This window comes from Callithrix jacchus, chromosome 22, assembly GCF_049354715.1.
Source record: "Callithrix jacchus isolate 240 chromosome 22, calJac240_pri, whole genome shotgun sequence".
NCBI classification, from domain to species: domain Eukaryota; kingdom Metazoa; phylum Chordata; class Mammalia; order Primates; family Cebidae; genus Callithrix; species Callithrix jacchus.
Window position 1 is genome coordinate 2,865,015 of NC_133523.1, and position 17,895 is coordinate 2,882,909.

Genomic DNA, 17,895 nt, shown 5'->3' on the forward strand with positions numbered 1-17,895 from the left:
CGCTTTTTAACGGATGAGAGAAGGTTCCTGTTAGGCAATGTGAGGGCGCTTCCCGGGGGCAGCGACGGCTGCCCAGGAACCTAGAGACCCAGAGAGCGCGGCAACCGCTTGCACCTCTCTCCTTCCCGGCCTGGACCGAGCGAGCCGAGCCGAGCGGGGCCGAACGGGACCGAACGGAGCCGAACAGAGCCGAGCCTGGCCGGCTGAGTCCGCCACATTCCCACAATCCCGGGCGGCCCCGCCCCGGCTCCCGGCTGCGCGTCCCCCCTTCCCACGTCGGCGCAACCAAACCCGCGGGCCCCCCGCCCTCGCCCCGCCCCGCCCCTTTCGCGCCCGCTGACGCCCCGCCCAGGCCGTTATTCCCGCCCCAGCGGTGGGCGCGCTTGGCCGCCGGCCCCTCCCATTGGCCGCAGCGCCTGCCCGTCACGGGCTGCGCTCCCAGCCTGCTAGGTTGTCCGGCGCTGTCGCTCGGTTGCGGCGACTGCGGTTGGCGGTGGCTGCGGCGGCGGCGCGGGCTAAGTGCGGCCGCGCGGGAGTCCGCGTCTGGCGCGGCCCGAGCGGGGACCCGGCAGCTCGCAGGCAGCGGCCGAGGCGAGGCGGGGCGGGCCGGCCCGGGGCGGAGGGCCGGGGGCCGAGGCCGAGGCCGCGGGGCCGAGGCGGACGGCGGCCGAGGCGGCTCCGGCCAGGGCCGGGCCGGGGGCCTGGGGGCCGGGGGGCGGCGGCGGGCAGGCGGCCGCGGCGGCCGGGGCCGGGACGATGACTCTGGAGTCCATGATGGCGTGTTGTCTGAGCGACGAGGTGAAGGAGTCCAAGCGGATCAACGCGGAGATCGAGAAGCAGCTGCGGCGGGACAAGCGCGACGCCCGGCGCGAGCTCAAGCTGCTGCTCCTCGGTGAGTGGGGCGTCGGGCCTGCCCTGCCCTGCCTGTGCCGTCCGGGACCCTCCGGGGTCAGCCCTGCCTGTGCCGTCCGGGACCCTCCGGGGTCAGCCCTGCCTGTGCCGTCCGGGACCCTCCGGGGTCAGCCCTGCCTGTGCCGTCCGGGACCCTCCGGGGTCAGCCCTGCCTGTGCCGTCCGGGACCCTCCGGGGTCAGCCCTGCCTGTGCCGTCCGGGACCCTCCGGGGTCAGCCCTGCCTGTGCCGTCCGGGACCCTCCGGGGTCAGCCCTGCCTGTGCCGTCCGGGACCCTCCGGGGTCAGCCCTGCCTGTGCCGTCCGGGACCCTCCCGGGGTCAGCCCTGCTTTTGCTGTCTAGGTCGGCAGCTGGGACCCTCCGGGGTCAGCCTCGGGGGCCCAGATTGTTTGTGGTCCGCTCCTTTGTGCCTTCACCGTTCCTGTTGGCAGCAGGGACCTTGGGGGGGGGGTCTGCCCTGTCTGTCATGTCGGGATCAGGTCCCCATCCCTCCCAGGTCAGCTCCCAGTTTGCCGTCCACGTTGGGCAGGACCCTTCAGGATTTGCCCTCTGCCCCTTTTCAAGAGACCAGTCCCCTTGCTGCACAGGAGCTCTCTGATCTTACCTCGCCGACTACCCACCCCTCGCTACCCCCGCCCCCCCAGCATCTCAGGGCCAGAGCTTTGGGATGTCACCCACTGGTCTCATCCACCTTCACCTCCCAGGGTCCCGCGTTGACCCTTCCCACCAGGCAGAGCCCTGATCCCTCCATGCAGGTCCCGTCCACCCCCTCGAAGACTCCTCCGCGCCCCTATCCCCCATTCCCTTAGGGGCTGTCCTCCTGCCTTCCTACTCCGGGAAATCCCATCCTCCTCTAGGCTGGAATCCGCCCTGTGGGAACAAGACCGTCTTTCCTCTCCTCAGGGTTCTGCTCAGCCGAGGGTGGGGCGGTTGACACCTGAGGGAGCCTTTGCGACTTGTCAGAAGCAGCCACCTCGGCAGCCTCCCCCGCCCCCTTCCTTAGAGTCTTGGTGGGAGCCACGTGCAGCCCTAGTGGGGAGCAGCCCCCTACATCCCGGCTCCTCCCCACCTTCCCGGATAGGATTTACGCCTTGTGCCTCCTTCTCCCCAAGGCACACCTGCTGCAGGAAGCCAATCAGGCCAGCTGTAAAGTGTTGTCACCCAAAATAAGGGCCCTTGCAGTCGTTTACAAAACATAGCCCTTGCCCGGCCCCACCCTCGCCCTCCTGAGCTCCTAGGTTAGCTCCTGAGCGGGAGGGGTGGTGGGGAAGGTCTGAAATGCATGCAGAAGCAGCGGTGATGGAGGAGGAGGGGGCCCTCCAGGAAGGAGACAGGTCACTTGTTTCTCGGGGAGCAGACTGCCTCTCCTGCCGTGACCCTCCGATGTCCCCCGTTAGAGAGGTGCCTTGAATGAAATACCTTCCTGATTTTTTCCCCCCCAAACTTGTGTTTTGATTTACCTAAGGGTTCTAAAATGGGCCATCTTTCCAGGGGATTCAGGTAGGCAGAGCCGTGTCCCTAATGCTTGGAGGAAGTGTGCAGGGGGCCTGCATGGTGGCACTTTGGACAGAGTGGCACTGGCTGGCTTTTGCCGTGGGTCGTGGACTTTGTGTAGATGGAGGGGAGTTAGGAATTGCTGGTGTCATAAAGATCTTACCAGACGGCCTTGCCCTGTGGCTCTGTGACCTCCAGAACCCCCGCTGCCTTTCCCGCTGCACCCAGGCTTCTGTGCCTGCACTTTGGACTTGAGATTGACACCAGGTTCAAGGACGAAGGTCAGGGGCCCCCACGTCTGCAGCCTTGGCTACCTGGAGCGAGTCTGGGAGTAATGGGACCCATCTTGCATCCTCTGTCCGGTGCCCACCTGTGGCCCAGGGGATGTCCGCCGTCCCACCCCTCTGTGTGAGCCTGGAAGTTGAGCCCATCAGCCTGTAAGATGGGAGGTTGCTGTCAGGCTCAGGCCAGGCGGGGCAGATAGGACAATGAGGAAGACGGGAGCTCACATGCAACCCAGGAAGGACAGGTGTCAGTGCCAAGCAGAGGGCCGGGGGCTGCCGGGGGTTGGGAAGACTTCACACCTGACGTGGTGGGGCCAGGAAGCCCTTTGGGAATCTGCTGTGAGGACCCTCAGGAAACTCCTATCCAAGCCACCTTGCATCCCAGCCGGAGAGTCCCTGGCTTCGAGGGCTTTGACCACCAGATGTCGTGGGGCTGGGGTCCGGGTACAGGGGAGAGGATCTCTGCCAGGCTCCCCGCCTGCCTGTGGGAACTCACTCCACTTTCGCAGTGCGCCAGCCCCGAGCTTGCAATTGCCCCGTTTTTTAGGGAGCAGCTGGAGGGTGAGGCCGAGGCTCCCCGGGAGGAAGGGCTGTTGGGCCGCAGCAGGTGGTTATGGCGCCCGCGCCCCACAGAATGTTGAGACCTTTGGGCGGAGGTCCTGGCGCTGTGCAGGAGGCCAAGCCCAGCCGGGCCTGCTTCTCCCTGGAATTCTTTCCTCCCCTGCCCCTTTGTGGTGGGGCTCCAGCCCTCCTTCTCCCGGGTGGCTCCGGTGCTGCGCTGTGGAGTGGATGTTGGGGAGGCAGGGGCCTGCCACCCTGTGGCATCTGGGCCCCGGGAGGGTCTCGTGTGTGTGGGTGGTGCTGGTTCCTTCCAGGCTCGGGCCCGCAGGGCTCTAGGGTCCTGCCTGATGCCTGGGTTTGCAACCAGGAGGAGCGTGTTCTGCAAGAGCGAGGTGTCCACGAGCTCTCGTCAGCTGCCTTACGGGGCTGCACACGGCCTGTGAGGACTTTCCATGCCCTATTTCTGGGTGTGGAGGGACCGTCTGGAGCCCTGGAGCTGGACGGGGCTCTAGCAGCCGTGCCTCCTCTCCCGCACTGGTTCCCATGTGCTGTCCACGCCTCCGACGGCCTCTCCGTTACACACAGCAGGTCTCCCACGGCCCTGTGCACAGTGGGGTGGGGCTGCCCTGGGCACCGCAGGGCGCTGATCAGCATCCCAGGTCACCACCCACTCTGTGCCAGGAGCTCCCCGAAGTCATGATAACCATGATGTCTCCAGACGGGGCTGATCGTCCCTGGGGCGCACATTGCCCCGGTTGAGACTCTGCCGAGTGGTAGCGTACAACGTAAGATGCTCGTGGCAAAGCTGAGGGATAATCGGCGCAAATAATTTTCTTAGAAGTTTTCATGAGTGCTTAGAGAGTTTTTTTTTTTTTTGAGACAGAGTCTCACTCTGTTACCTAAGCCTGAGTGCAGTGGCGCAATCTAAGCTCACTACAACCTCAGCCTCCCCGGTTCAAGCAATTCTCCTGCCTCAGCCTTCGGACTAGCTGGGACTACAGGCATGTGCCACCTTGCCTGGCTCGTTTTTCAGTATTTTTGGTAGGGACTGTTTCACCGTGTTAGCCAGGATGGTCTCAATCTCCTGACCTTGTGAGCCACCCGCCTCGGCCTCCTAAAGCGCTGGGATTACAGGTGTGAGCCGCCGCGCCCGGCCTTGAGCATCTCTCTGTGTACGGTCCAAGCCGCGTGTGCGTGAGGTCGCTTCTCAGCATGTGTGTGGCTGTGTATACGTACGTGGTTTTCTACCAGTGGTGTTCCAGGTGTGTTCTTGTGATGGTGGGGACAGCTGTGGGTGGGGATGGGAGTGAGGTCACGTACCTTGTGCTTAGCATACGTGCTGCTCCGCCGCTGTGCGGCGCAGCCATCATCCCGGGGCAGCGTTCCCCAGGCCGGCTGGGCCTCTTCCTCTCGCAGGGCAGTTCTTGGCTGTTACATTTCCGTCTCACTGGTGAACTATGGAGGACCCCGGGCAGTTCCTCGAGGCAGGTTTGTGATTGGAAATGTGAGGACTTCATGGGAAGCCTGCTCCTGGAGGCCTGAGGCTGCTAGCGGGGCTGAGCCGGAGTGGCTCCAGGCTTTCTAAATAAAGCTGGATGGTTGGTTCCGGAAGCTTCCTGTCCTGCCTGCGCCGGCCCCCACGGGCAGTGACAAGGCCCGGGATCCAGCATGGGGCGCGGTGGCCCCACGGGAAGGGCTGGGCCTCTGTTGGCCCAGTGTTGGGAGGCGTGGAGCGTGGCCTCTGGCGCCTGGCAGGGTGGCTGTGCCGTGTCCCAGAAGACTCCGGGAGCAGGAAGCGCCCTTGGATGGCCTCGTCCAGCTTTGACTCCCCGAGCCCCAGCCCAGGCTGGGAGATGTGGGGACTTGGTCTCGCGTCCTGTGCTTTTCCAGGCGTGGTCCGTGAAGCTCCCCTCCTCCTGAGCCTCGTACCGCGGTGAGAGTGGAGGAAGTGCCTCCCTCCGAGATTTAACCACGAGAGGTTTCACTTTCTGAGTCTTGTGGCGGAGCCCGCTCCTTCTGGGATGGGGACCCTGGGCAGCATGGGGAAGATGCCCTGGCGTCGGGAGCTTGAAGGGGTGTGCGGCAAAGTCCTCTGGGCCTTAGAGGGGCGGTCGCGGGCCCGCTCAGCCCTACCCTGTGGACAAAGCGGGGACCCAGTGCCCCTTCTGGTGCCCCAGCTTGTGAGTGGAGGATGGGAAGCCTCGTGTGGCTTGCCCGCCTGGGTGATTGAAAGCGGTGAATACCACTGGCTCAGCCAAGGGCTCTAGGAAGGCCCACGTGCGAGGTCGTTATTGGCAGAAGTCAAGTCCTTTGGCAAACCGGGATCCTCAGCGCTGGGTTGCTGGCTTCGGGCTGGTGCAGATCCAAGTAGCTCGTGCCTCCAGGCCCTGCGTGGAGTGTTTTCTCCCCGGGACCTCCCACCGCGTCTGTCCTCCATAGGGCACCTGGCGGGTCTTCTGGGCTGTCTGGAATTGGCCGCCCTGGATCCAGACTCTCACTGTCACCTGGGCCTGTCCACTTCACCCGTCAGGATGTCAGTGGTCCAGTCTCCTGCCCTCCACCCCCACTCCCTGCCTGTGGGTCAGAAGGCCTCGTTGCTCTCTGCTACCAGGGTTTCTGGTCCAGCCAGGCCTCCTGCGGCTGCCAGGCAAACTCAGTACAGCAGGGGTGCGCGGGGCCTTGGGCCATCCGCAGGGCCTGGGAGCAGTGCGGGGTCTGGGTTAGGTACGTGGCCTTGGGAGACTTGTGCAGAGCCCACCCCTGCTGCTTGTAACGGTGAGACTGTGGGTCTTTGCCTCAGTTTCCTCGGGGCGGTGGGGTGAGGACTCGGTGGTGATCCCCATCCCGCCGCAGGTGGGCACCCACTGAATGCTGGCTGCTGCCGGCATGATGGTATCTTGTCGTGTCCACAGCACCTGGCATGTGTGGCACACAGTGGGTGCTCCGTGAGAACCTGCTCCGTGGGGGATCCTACCCTGGGATCTTGGATCTGGGATCGGCCCACAGATGCCTTGATCGGGTTTCCCCAACCTCAGCTCCATGGATGTTTTGCACTGGGTCATTCTCCGGGGAGGGGCTGTCCTGGGCCCTACAGAGTGCTGAGCAGCGTCCCTGGCCTCCACTCGCTCCAGGCCAGGAGCTCCCCCTGGTCGTGACAACCACAGATGTCCCCAGACGTGGCCCAGTGTTCCCTGGGGTCAGGACTCCTGACCTGCTTGTCTTAGGAGCCTCTTCCCTTCTTGTGGCCGTCGGTCAGCCATGTGTCCTTGGTCCCCTGCCTCCTTGCCCATGGCACTGAGCTGTGCTGGCCTCAAAGATGCTTGCCGAGTGACTGTCGTTGGCTCACTGAAGGCAGATCATGCACGGCACGCCTTGACACTCTTCAGGCTGGCCTGCTGCATGCCAGGGGTTTCTGTGGGGGCAGGCTCTGTGGCCACCTGCTGTGGGCCTGTGCACCAGGCAGAGGGGCCCCTGGGGACAGCATACAGCTGGCTCCTCAGAGGCTCCTTCCAGAGTCCTGCCTGTGGCCCAGGCTGCCCTGGGCAGTGGGGGCTCACTCTGGGGGAGGGAGCCACGGGCGAGTCACTTCCCTCTTCCAGCCTCAGTTTCCCCATTGGTCACGTGGGAAAGATGTCCATCCCACAGTAGGATTGTTGAAGGATTAAATGAGGTGACCAGCGCAGCAGACAGCAGGGAGGGAGCCCTCGTGTCCCCTGTGACCTCCCTTCCTGCTGGCCGCTCTGTGCATACCAAAAAGCTGCCGAGTAACCCTTGGCAACGGTGCCCCGATGGCGTCCACATGGGGACTCCAAGCCTGGGAGGCTCAGGAGGGAGGTCCTGGTGCAGGTTTCTCTCTCCGCCTGACTGCAGAGTTGGTGCTCTGCGCACTGCATTGTCTGGCGCCCCAGCCTCCGTGTTCTCTTCTTCAGACCCGTGTGGTGACACTGAGGTTTCAGGGTCCCTGCAGGGTTGGAGCAGGTGGGGGCTGAAGGGTGTGGTCGAGCTGGAGGGCACTGTGTTGCCATTGTTAGCCGTGTCCACTGATGGGCACTGGGCCCCACCACCGCACGGGACTTGTGTGGCCTGTGGAGATGTGGCTGTTCTGTTACCTGTCCCGGTCCCCAGGGCCTGTGGCGGTGCTGGGTCCCTGCTGTGGGGTGGATGAGGTGGTGGAAGCACCTGACCCTCCAGCGGCGCCAGTTCGCTGTTTGCAGAGGTTGCAGTGAGCTGGCCTTCGTCCCACTGGATGGGACGAGGGTTGACTGGTTAGGTCCCCCGCTGGTGGCCTGGGCAGGTGTCTGGAGAGCAGGTCTGGGCCTCCAGATGTCTCCTCCCCCGTCAGCGATCTCATCCCAGACTCCCTGATGATAGTCAGAGCTGGACAGGCGGGGTCTGTCCTTGTTCCCCAGGTGGCAGTATCCAGGCCTGTGCCCACAGCTGGGTTGGATGGGTTGGGCAAGACTGGGGCCCAGTCTCCCAGGCTCTCAGGGGCTTCTGTAAGGGCTGTGGTAAGACCCAGCATGTGGGGATAGGGAGCTCAGAAAACTCGCATGGCCAGGTGCAGTGGCTCACGCGTGTCATCCGAGCACATTGGAAGGCCAAGTCAGGCAGGTCGCCTGAGTCCAGGAGTTCGAGACCAGCCTTGCAACATGGTGAGACCCCCGTGTCTACTAAAAATGCAAAAAATTAGCCGAATGTGGTGGTATGCGCCTGTAGTCCCAGCTACCTGAGATGCTGAGGTGGGAGGGTCACTTGAGCCAAGAGGCAGTGGTTGCCATGAGCCGAGATTGCACTACTGCATTCCAGCCTTCGTGACCGAGGGAGAGACCCTGTCTCCAAAAAAAAAAAGGAAAAGAAAAGGTGGAGGCAGGAGAATTGCTTGAACCCAGGGGGCGGAGGTTGCAGTGAGCCAAGATCGCGCCACTGCCCTCCAGCCTGGCGACAGAGCAAGACTCCACCTCGAAGAGAAAAGAAAAGAAAATATGGGTGAGTGACACCAACCACTTCCAGTGTGGAGGGTCACTCCCACGTGGGAGCCTGTGTCACGGAAGCCTCCGCTGGAATAGAACAAGGTGTGGCGTGGCCCCTGGCTGGCGAGGGGCGGTCAGCACCTTTGAGGCACCTGGAAGCTCTGCCGCTGTGAACCTGGGATTCTGTTCTCCTGCGGAGGTGATCTGTCATGCCTCGCTTGGGGTAGTGAGTTTCAGGGCGGCTCTTTTTCCAGCCTTAGCAGAGGGGCCGGCTGGGTGCGTTTCCTCTCTGGGCACTGCCTTGTCCTCTTGGCTTTGCCTGAGGGTTTGAGGTGGAGCAGAGACGGAGCACGTCAAGGGCTCCGCCAGGAAGAAGCCGTGGAGCCAGGAGACCCAAGTCTGTTCAGGCCCTGCCGGTAGGGGCTGTGTGACTTCAGGGAGGCAGCCTGACTGCTCCTCGCCTCAATTTCCCCTCTAGTCAATCAGGCGCCGAAGTGCTGTCTGCCTCCTGGGGTTCTGAGACTGAAGCGAGCAGGCACGATGCCCCTTGTGAAGCCGGGTCAAGGGCATCCATCCTCCTCGGCGGGAGGCTTGCCCCTCCCGGGCCCCTGTGTCAGGTTGGGGCCTGGCTTTGATCCCATCCCCGCTGCCACAGCTTGCGGTCAGGGTTAGATGGCCGGGCTGTTTCCAAGATCACAGGCACACGCGTGCACATCCACGGGCTGCTGCCGACCTGCCTTCTCATGGGTGCTGACAAGTGGTTGCCATCCCCTGGGTGGGGCTGTGTGGCTCTGGCCTCACTCCCCGTGTGTGTGCTGGCCCAGGCCTCCCCGCAGCCCTGTGGGGGCTTCCTGGCTTCTTGGCCCACATCTCACAGTCTTGGGCACTGACGAGGTCGGCACGGGTGCTGTGGACGGGAAGCAGCCTGGAACCCTGGATGTCTGACTCCCAGGCACCTGCGCCCAGGTCTCAGCCCCTTCCTGCCCCTGGGGTCATGGGTTACTTCCATGAACCTTTATATGTTTTTTATTTTTATTATTTATTCATTTTGAGATGGAGTCTCACTCTGTTGTTTAGGCTGGAGGGCAGTGGCGCCATCTCAGCTCACTGCCACCTCTGCCTCCCAGGTTCAAGTGATTCTCCTGACTCAGCCTCCTGAGTAGCTGGGACTACAGGCTCTCGCCACCACGCCTGGCCTATTTTTGTATTTTTAGTAGAGATGTAGTTTCACTATATTGGCCAGGCTGGTCTCGAACTTCTGACCTCAGGTGATCTGCCTGCCTCGGCCTCCCAAAGTGCTGGGATTACAGGCGTGAGCCACTGTGCCCGGTTTTGAATCTTTTTTTTTTTTTGGAGACAAGGTCTCACTTGTCACCCAGGCTGGAGTGCAGTGGTGCGATCTCTGCTCACGACACCCTCCACCTCCTGAGTTCAAGTGATTCTCGTGCCTCACCCTCCTGAGTAGCTGGGATTATAGATGCCCACCACCGCACCGGGATAATTTTTAAATTTTTTAAAATTTTTGGTAGAGATGGGATTTCACCATGTTGGCCAGGCTGGTCTCGAACCCCTGACCTGAAGTGATCCACCTGCCTCGGCCTCCCAAAGTGCTGGGATTACAGGGGTGAGCCACGGTGTCCGGCCTTGAATCTTCAGCATCAGAGGAGCCTCCGGGCTCTGCTCTCCAGGCTGCGCCCTCTTGGACTTGGAGCCTTTTTCTTCCACTTTCCTCTCCCGTGGTTGGGGGATGTTTGCCGGGAGCTGGGCACAGACTTCGTTCCTCCTGGTTGGCCTCTGTGGATCTTGGCCGTAGAGTCCAGCTCGGAGGGTGGTTTTCTCTGGCAGCCAGCTCAGTGGCAGCAGTGAGCGGACTCTGGCCCCCCCTAGTGGCGGACCCACTAGTGTGCGTCCCACAGGCTCCCCAGCAACTAGGGTCCACAAGCCCACTGGGAACCAGGCTTGCAGAGGCAAAGCACCTGGCCTCCTGGACACCTAGGCTCCCCCAGCTGTGGGAAATCTGAGCCCCATTCTCCGAGGAGCCGTGGCTGGTGAACACGCAGCCAGGTCCATCCTGAGGGGCTCTGGAGTGTGGGGATCCTGATGGAGAACTGAGGGATCCAGCACCCTGGACCAGGGCCAGGTTCCCTGAGTTTGCTTAGGAAACGTGTACGCAGCACCTTCTGCTTAGGGCCTGGGGACACAGGTGGGCGGGGCAGCCAGAGCCCTGTGCTGGGGAAGCAGCTGAGGCGGGCTGTGGATGGGGACAGCCACACCTCACCAAGGAGGGCCCTGCTGCGAGGGTGAACACCGGGACTTCTTGTTTTTCTTTCTTTCTCTTTTTTTTTTTTGAGACTGAGTTTCCCTCTTGTAGTCCAGGCTGGAGTGCAATGGCACGATCTCAGCTCACTGCAACCTCCCTCCGCCTCCCAGGTTCAAGCGATTCTCCTGCCTCAGCCTCCCGAGTAGCTGGGACTACAAACATGCCACCACGCCCAGCTAATTTTTGTATTTTTAGTAGAGGCGGTGTTTCACCACAGGATGGTCTTGATCTCTTGACCTTGTCTGAGATCTGTCTGCCTTGGCCACCCAGAGTGCTGGGATTACAGGTGTGAGCCACTGCACCTGGCCCAGCCTCTGGATTTCTGCAGCGGGAGTTCCGGGGCTTTAGGGAACGGGAAGGACCCGATGAAAGGGGTAGTTTATATTCAACTCTGGTGAGGAAGCAATGGTCGCATACAGCTGCCGGGGCCCTCGACGGCCTCCTGGGAGGCTGAGCTTACCAGCTCTGGGCCCAGCATGAAGCAAGGACACCTAAGGAAAGGAAACCAGGGATCTCACAGCGTGACCCGGGGGTGGGTGCAGCCTGGTTGTGGGGAGGGAGGAGCCCATTGAAGTTGGGTGTGACTGGACTCCTGTGCAGTGCGTGCTCCCCCGACACAGGCAGAGGCCAGGCAGCGTCTGCACCCAGGACCCTCTGAGCTGCCCTTTCATGCCGATCCCTGGCTTCCCCCGGTGTCCTCTTTTCCTAACATTTTGTCACTGTCTTAGCTCTGGCTGCTGTGACAAGTCGGCTGGCACAGTGACTTACAAACAACCAGACTTTGTCTCTGACAGCTCGGGAGCTCTGGAGGCTGGATGTGCAAGATCAAGGTTCTGCGGACTCGGTGTGGGGGTGGGGTCGCGTTTCCTGGTACCTGGACGGTGGTGCTGGGGATTTGGTGTAGGGAGGTTGTGTTTCATAGATGATGGTGCTGTGGATTTGGTTCAGGGAGGTTGTATTTAATAGACGGTGCTGTGGATTTGGTGTAGGGAGGTTGTGTTTCATAGATGATGCTGTGGATTTGGTGGAGGGAGGTTGTGTTTCATAGACGGTGCTGTGGATTTGGTGGAGGGAGGTTGTGTTTCATAGATGGTGCTGTGGATTTGGTGGAGGGAGGTTGTGTTTCATAGATGGTGCTGTGGATTTGGTGGAGGGAGGTTGTGTTTCATAGATGGTGCTGTGGATTTGGTGTAGGGAGGTTGTATTTAATAGATGGTGCTGTGGATTTGGTGGAGGGAGGTTGTGTTTCATAGATGATGCTGTGGATTTGGTGTAGGGAGGTTGTGTTTCATAGATGATGGTGCTGTGGATTTGGTTCAGGGAGGTTGTATTTAATAGACGGTGCTGGGGATTTGGTGTAGGGAGGTTGTATTTAATAGATGGTGCTGTGGATTTGGTGTAGGGAGGTCGTGTTTCATAGACGGTGCTGTGGATTTGGTGTAGGGAGGTTGTGTTTCATAGATGATGGTGTGGATTTGGTGTAGGGAGGTTGTGTTTCATAGATGATGGTGTGGATTTGGTGTAGGGAGGTTGTGTTTCATAGACGGTGCTGTGGATTTGGTGTAGGGAGGTTGTGTTTCATAGATGATGGTGTGGATTTGGTGTAGGGAGGTTGTGTTTCATAGATGATGGTGCTGTGGATTTGGTTCAGGGAGGTTGTATTTAATAGACGGTGCTGGGGATTTGGTGTAGGGAGGTTGTATTTAATAGATGGTGCTGTGGATTTGGTGTAGGGAGGTCGTGTTTCATAGACGGTGCTGTGGATTTGGTGTAGGGAGGTTGTGTTTCATAGATGATGGTGTGGATTTGGTGTAGGGAGGTTGTGTTTCATAGATGATGGTGTGGATTTGGTGTAGGGAGGTTGTGTTTCATAGATGATGCTGTGGATTTGGTGGAGGGAGGTTGTGTTTCATAGACGGTGCTGTGGATTTGGTGTAGGGAGGTCGTGTTTCATAGACGGTGCTGTGGATTTGGTGTAGGGAGGTCCTGTTTCATAGATGGTGCTGTGGATTTGGTGGAGGGAGGTTGTGTTTCATAGATGGTGCTGTGGATTTGGTGTAGGGAGGTTGTGTTTCATAGATGGTGCTGTGGATTTGGTGGAGGGAGGTTGTGTTTCATAGACGGTGCTGTGGATTTGGTGTAGGGAGGTCGTGTTTCATAGACGGTGCTGTGGATTTGGTGTAGGGAGGTCCTGTTTCATAGATGGTGCTGTGGATTTGGTGGAGGGAGGTTGTGTTTCATAGATGGTGCTGTGGATTTGGTGTAGGGAGGTTGTGTTTCATAGACGGTGCTGTGGATTTGGTGTAGGGAGGTCGTGTTTCATAGACGGTGCTGTGGATTTGGTGTAGGGAGGTCGTGTTTCATAGATGGTGCTGTGGATTTGGTGGAGGGAGGTTGTGTTTCATAGACGGTGCTGTGGATTTGGTGTAGGGAGGTCGTGTTTCATAGATGGTGCTGTGGATTTGGTGGAGGGAGGTTGTGTTTCATAGATGGTGCTGTGGATTTGGTGGAGGGAGGTTGTGTTTCATAGATGGTGCTGTGGATTTGGTGGAGGGAGGTTGTGTCTCATAGACGATGGTGCTGTGGATTTGGTGTAGGGAGGTTGTGTCTCATAGATGATGGTGCTGTGGATTTGGTGGAGGGAGGTTGTGTTTCATAGATGGTGCTGTGGATTTGGTGGAGGGAGGTTGTGTTTCATAGATGGTGCTGTGGATTTGGTGGAGGGAGGTTGTGTTTCATAGATGGTGCTGTGGATTTGGTGGAGGGAGGTTGTGTTTCATAGATGGTGCTGTGGATTTGGTGTAGGGAGGTTGTGTTTCATAGATGATGCTGTGGATTTGGTGGAGGGAGGTTGTGTCTCATAGATGATGGTGTGGATTTGGTGGAGGGAGGTTGTGTTTCATAGATGATGCTGTGGATTTGGTGGAGGGAGGTTGTGTCTCATAGATGATGGTGTGGATTTGGTGGAGGGAGGTTGTGTTTCATAGATGGTGCTGTGGATTTGGTGGAGGGAGGTCGTGTCTCATAGATGGTGCTGTGGATTTGGTGGAGGGAGGTCGTGTCTCATAGACATCAGCTTCTTGCCGTGTCCTCTTGTGGAAGTGATTTCTCCTGGGATCATGAGTGCCCTCATGCAAGTGCCCCCTGAACTCTGTGGCAGAAGGGTTCGATCCTACCCCAGGCACCCCCCTTATCACCGCCCGAGGCCCCACCTCACAACATCATCTTATGGGTAAGGATTTCAGCATAGGAACTTCAGGGGAATCCCAGACATTCAGTGTTATGGGTGGGGTCACTCGGTGTGTGGCCCTCACCGTGGTGGCGCGGTCGGCGGTCCCTTCCTCTCCGGCGCTGAGCAGCATTCTCTGTGTGGGTCTCTGTGCCTGTGCACCTGCTGAAGGGCCACTGGGGCTTCAGCTTTTTGGCTTTTAGGAATAATGCTGCCATGGGGCTCAGTGTGTGGTGAGTAGTGGACAGAAGGCTCTGTCCTGGTGGGTGCCCTTCCGTGGCCTGAGTTGGGAGATGAGGGCTGGCAGGGGCCTGTGGACGAGTCCAGAGTGAGGCGGAATCTCCAAGGGGCTCACATGCTGTCTGTGGAAGAGTGGGCTGGCTTTTCTCCCCAGTGGGCAGCTGTTGAAGGTTTTGGAGCCCAAACAGCGTCGCAGCTCAGTTGTCTTTCAGGAGGAGTGTGGTTGTGGGTGGGGCCGGCTGGGTCAGGGCGGGGCCATGTGGGCTGAGGTTTGAGCTGGGCCCTGCCACGTTGGGGCCACATGGCGGCTGGTTGGATAGGAGGGAGCCTCTGCCGACCAGCACCCCAGATGTGGAGCCCCAGCTGCGGGATGTGAGGTCTCAGGGTAACCAGGCATCCAGACATTGGGTCTGCGGTGTGAGGACCCCTGCGTCCCAGCTCCACAGCGCTGTGTGACAGGATGTGGCAGCAGCTGAGTTGGCAGGGGAGGCAGGGTGACCTGAAAAGCAGGCTGGGACCAAAGCGTCTTGCAAAACCACACCTCGTCACCTTGCCTGGCTTGAGTGCTGTCCCAAGCCTCGCCCTAGGCCCCCCAATGGCTGGGCCAAGCAGTGGCCAGCACCTCACAGCCGCCAGAGGCCCTGGGCCACCTGGGCCTGGCTCGGCTTCTCGGGCCCAGAGCCCCTGCCTCCCTCTGCAGCCTCTCCTGGCTTGGTGAGTTATGCAGGAGACACGGGTGGCTTCCACCCAGCTGGGGTGGTGCACACGAGTTAACACGCAGCCACCCACCTGTGCAGGTGCTGCATACGTGTGCCCATGTGCATGCCTGTGTGTTCGTGTGTGCATGCAGCGTGCACGTGTGTATGTATGTGCATTCATGCGTGTGTGGTGTACACAGGCGTGTGTGTGTGTATGTGTGCGCAGGGGTGTGTAGGTGTGAGCCGCCTCCCTCCCCCATCAGTGTCCCCGATCGCCTCTGCAGACACGTGTGTGGTGTACACAGGTGTGTGTGTGTGTATGTGTGCGCAGGGGTGTGTAGGTGTGAGCCGCCTCCCTCCCCCATCAGTGTCCCCGATCGCCTCTGCAGACACGTGTGTGGTGTACACAGGTGTGTGTGTGTGTATGTGTGCGCAGGGGTGTGTAGGTGTGAGCCGCCTCCCTCCCCCATCAGTGTCCCCGATCGCCTCTGCAGACATGTGCGTGGTGTACACAGGTATGTGTGTGTGTGTGTATGTGCGCGCAGGGGTGTGTAGGTGTGAGCCGCCTCCCTCCCCCATCAGTGTCCCCGATCGCCTCTGCAGACACGTGCGTGGTGTACACAGGTGTGTGTGTGTGTGTATGTGTGCGCAGGGGTGTGTAGGTGTGAGCCGCCTCCCTCCCCCATCAGTGTCCCCGATCGCCTCTGCAGACACGTGCGTGGTGTACACAGGTGTGTGTGTGTGTGTATGTGTGCGCAGGGGTGTGTAGGTGTGAGCCGCCTCCCTCCCCCATCAGTGTCCCCGATCGCCTCTGCAGACATGTGCGTGGTGTACACAGGTGTGTGTGTGTATGTGCGCAGGGGTTTGTAGGTGTGAGCCGCCTCCCTCCGCCATCAGTGTCCCCTCCCTCCCCCATCAGTGTCCCCTCCCTCCCCCATCAGTGTCCCCTCCCTCCCCCATCAGTGTCCCCTCCCTCCCCCATCAGTGTCCCCTCCCTCCCCCATCAGTGTCCCCGATCGCCTCTGCAGAGCTCCATGAGGTCCTTGGCTGCAGTTGTCATTTTTGCCTTCCTAGGAAAAAAGCAAAAAAGGCCAGATGCAGCGGCTCGTTGCTGCAATCCCAGCACTGTGGGAGGCCGAGGCAGGTGGATCACCTGAGGTTGGGAGTTCAAGACCAGCCTGATCAACATGGAGAAACCTCATCACTACTAAAAATACAAAATGAGCCGATCATGGTGGTGGGCGCCTGTAATCCTTGGTACTTGGGAGGCTGAGGCCGGAGAATTGCTTGAACCCAGGAGGCGGAGGTTTTGATGAGCCAAGACTGCACTGTGGCATTCCAGCCTGGGCAACAAGAGTGAAACTCTGTCTCGAAACAAGCCCACGAAATCCGCAAACAGTAGTACCCGGCCAGTCCTCATCCGGTCAGTGACCCGTGGCTTTCCAGACTCCTTCCTGACCGTCCCGGGTGCTGACGCTTGCTCGTTCGTTTCATTGTTTGGGGGTTTATGGCCTGAGGGGCCTTGTGACTTGGGTGCAGAGTTACCAAGGGGTGGTGGCTTCTGACCCAAGTGCAGGGCCCTGCTCGCCTCCTGCTGCTGTGTGAGGCCTGTGCCGGGGTGCAGGCTTGACGTGCGAGCTGGGCCTGTGCCGGGGGTAGCGTTAAGCACGTTCGGGGCCTGTGCCAGGTACAGGCTTCCAGTGTGCTGTTCTTGTGGCTTTCTGCGGGTGCTGTTTGCTATTTCCAGGGGCTGCACCTTTCCAAACAAACCCATAGAGCGGCCATCTTTTATAATAGCGTTTTGTTAAAAATAGTCTCAGCCAGGTGCGGTGGCTCACATCTGTAACCCCATCGCTTTGGGAGGCCGAGGAGGGTGGATCATGAGGTCAAGAGATCGAGACCAGCCTGGCCAACATGGTGAAACCCCATCTCTACTGAAAATACAAAAGTTAGCTGGGCGTGGGGGCGCACGCCTGTAATCCCAGCTACTTGGGAGGCTGAGGCAGAAGAATCACTTGAACCCGGGAGGTGTAGGTTGCAGGGAGCTGAGATCGCACCACTGCACTCCAGCCTGTTGACAGAGCGAGACTCTGTCTCAAAAAAAAAAAAAAAAAATCTCACCAGGGGTCAGTCCTGACCCACAGGGGACACTGGCAGTGTCTGGGGACATCTATGGTTGTCATAGTTCAGGGGCGGTGCTCCTGGTTGGAGTGGGTGGGGGCCAGGGATGCCGCTGAGCACCCGCAGGGCCTGGGGTTCAGCACCCGTCAGTAGAGCTGAGTCCTCAAATTGCATCCCCTCTGTGCCACCACTTTTCCCTCAGGGTGTGGTGAGGGAAGGGGCTGTGGGGAGCCCTCAGGAGAAGGCGGTGTCAGCTGCACCCTCAGCCTCCTCCCTCCTGTCCTGGAGCTTTTGGTATGAGGTGAGGCTGGAGGGCGGAGGGCCACCTGAGGCAGCATCCAAGTCAACTTCTTTGTTCTGAAAGGACGAGGGTGGTAGTGGGAAGTGACGGGGAGGCATCGGCCCTGGGGCTCTCAGATAGTGACCTCCCACAGGGAGCCTGTCCCTTCTCCAGGAGCTGCCAGGAGAGGGGACCTGCGACAGGCATCTTGCACAAAGACGTCTACTGTGGGCAGCAAGGAAGGTTCCAGAAAGTATGGGCGAGTGGTGTTGGGGCTCGCAGGCTTTCTGCAGCAGAGGCTGTGAGAGGAGGTGAGCTGGGCCCCAGCACCATGCAGCCTTTAGACAGCCGGGATTGCGACAGCACTGTGGGCAGAGGGCCCAGCTCAGGACGACATGTGCGGAGGCGGGGAGGTGCCGGAAGATTCAGAGACAGCGGGTGCCGAAGGCCAGCCTGGAGAAGAGGGTGGGGGCACGTTGCGAGTGTCTAGGCCAGCGGGGCATGATGGGTTAGGACTTGAGGAGGGAGTTGAGGCGGCGTCTAGGCCAGCGGGGCATGATGGGTTAGGACTTGAGGAGGGAGTTGAGGCGGCGTCTAGGCCAGCGGGGCATGATGGGTTAGGACTTGAGGAGGGAGTTGAGGCGGCGTCTAGGCCAGCGGGGCATGATGGGTTAGGACTTGAGGAGGGAGTTGAGGCGGCGTCTAGGCCAGCGGGGCATGATGGCTTAGGACTTGAGGAGGGAGTTGAGGCAGTCACTTTTTAGAAAGTACAAGTTAACTACTGCTG

At 60.0% G+C, this 17,895-nt stretch overlaps 1 protein-coding gene across 4 annotated transcripts in view; it reads left to right on the forward strand.

The window, feature by feature from the left end:
• The first annotated feature begins 448 nt into the window (after positions 1-448).
• The window catches only part of GNA11 (G protein subunit alpha 11), a 31,863-nt gene continuing 14,416 nt past the window's right edge, over positions 449-17,895 (forward strand). The window contains exon 1 of one of the 4 annotated variants that reach the window (XM_002761572.7): positions 449-892. In XM_002761572.7, the coding sequence (XP_002761618.1) occupies positions 757-892 (136 nt within the window). In that variant the 5' untranslated portion in view covers positions 449-756. Of the gene's footprint in view, positions 893-2,713; positions 2,937-3,924; positions 4,385-17,895 lie in introns of those variants that run through there. The other 3 variants (XM_035290163.3, XM_078361475.1, XM_078361474.1) reach the window with 3 other exon arrangements.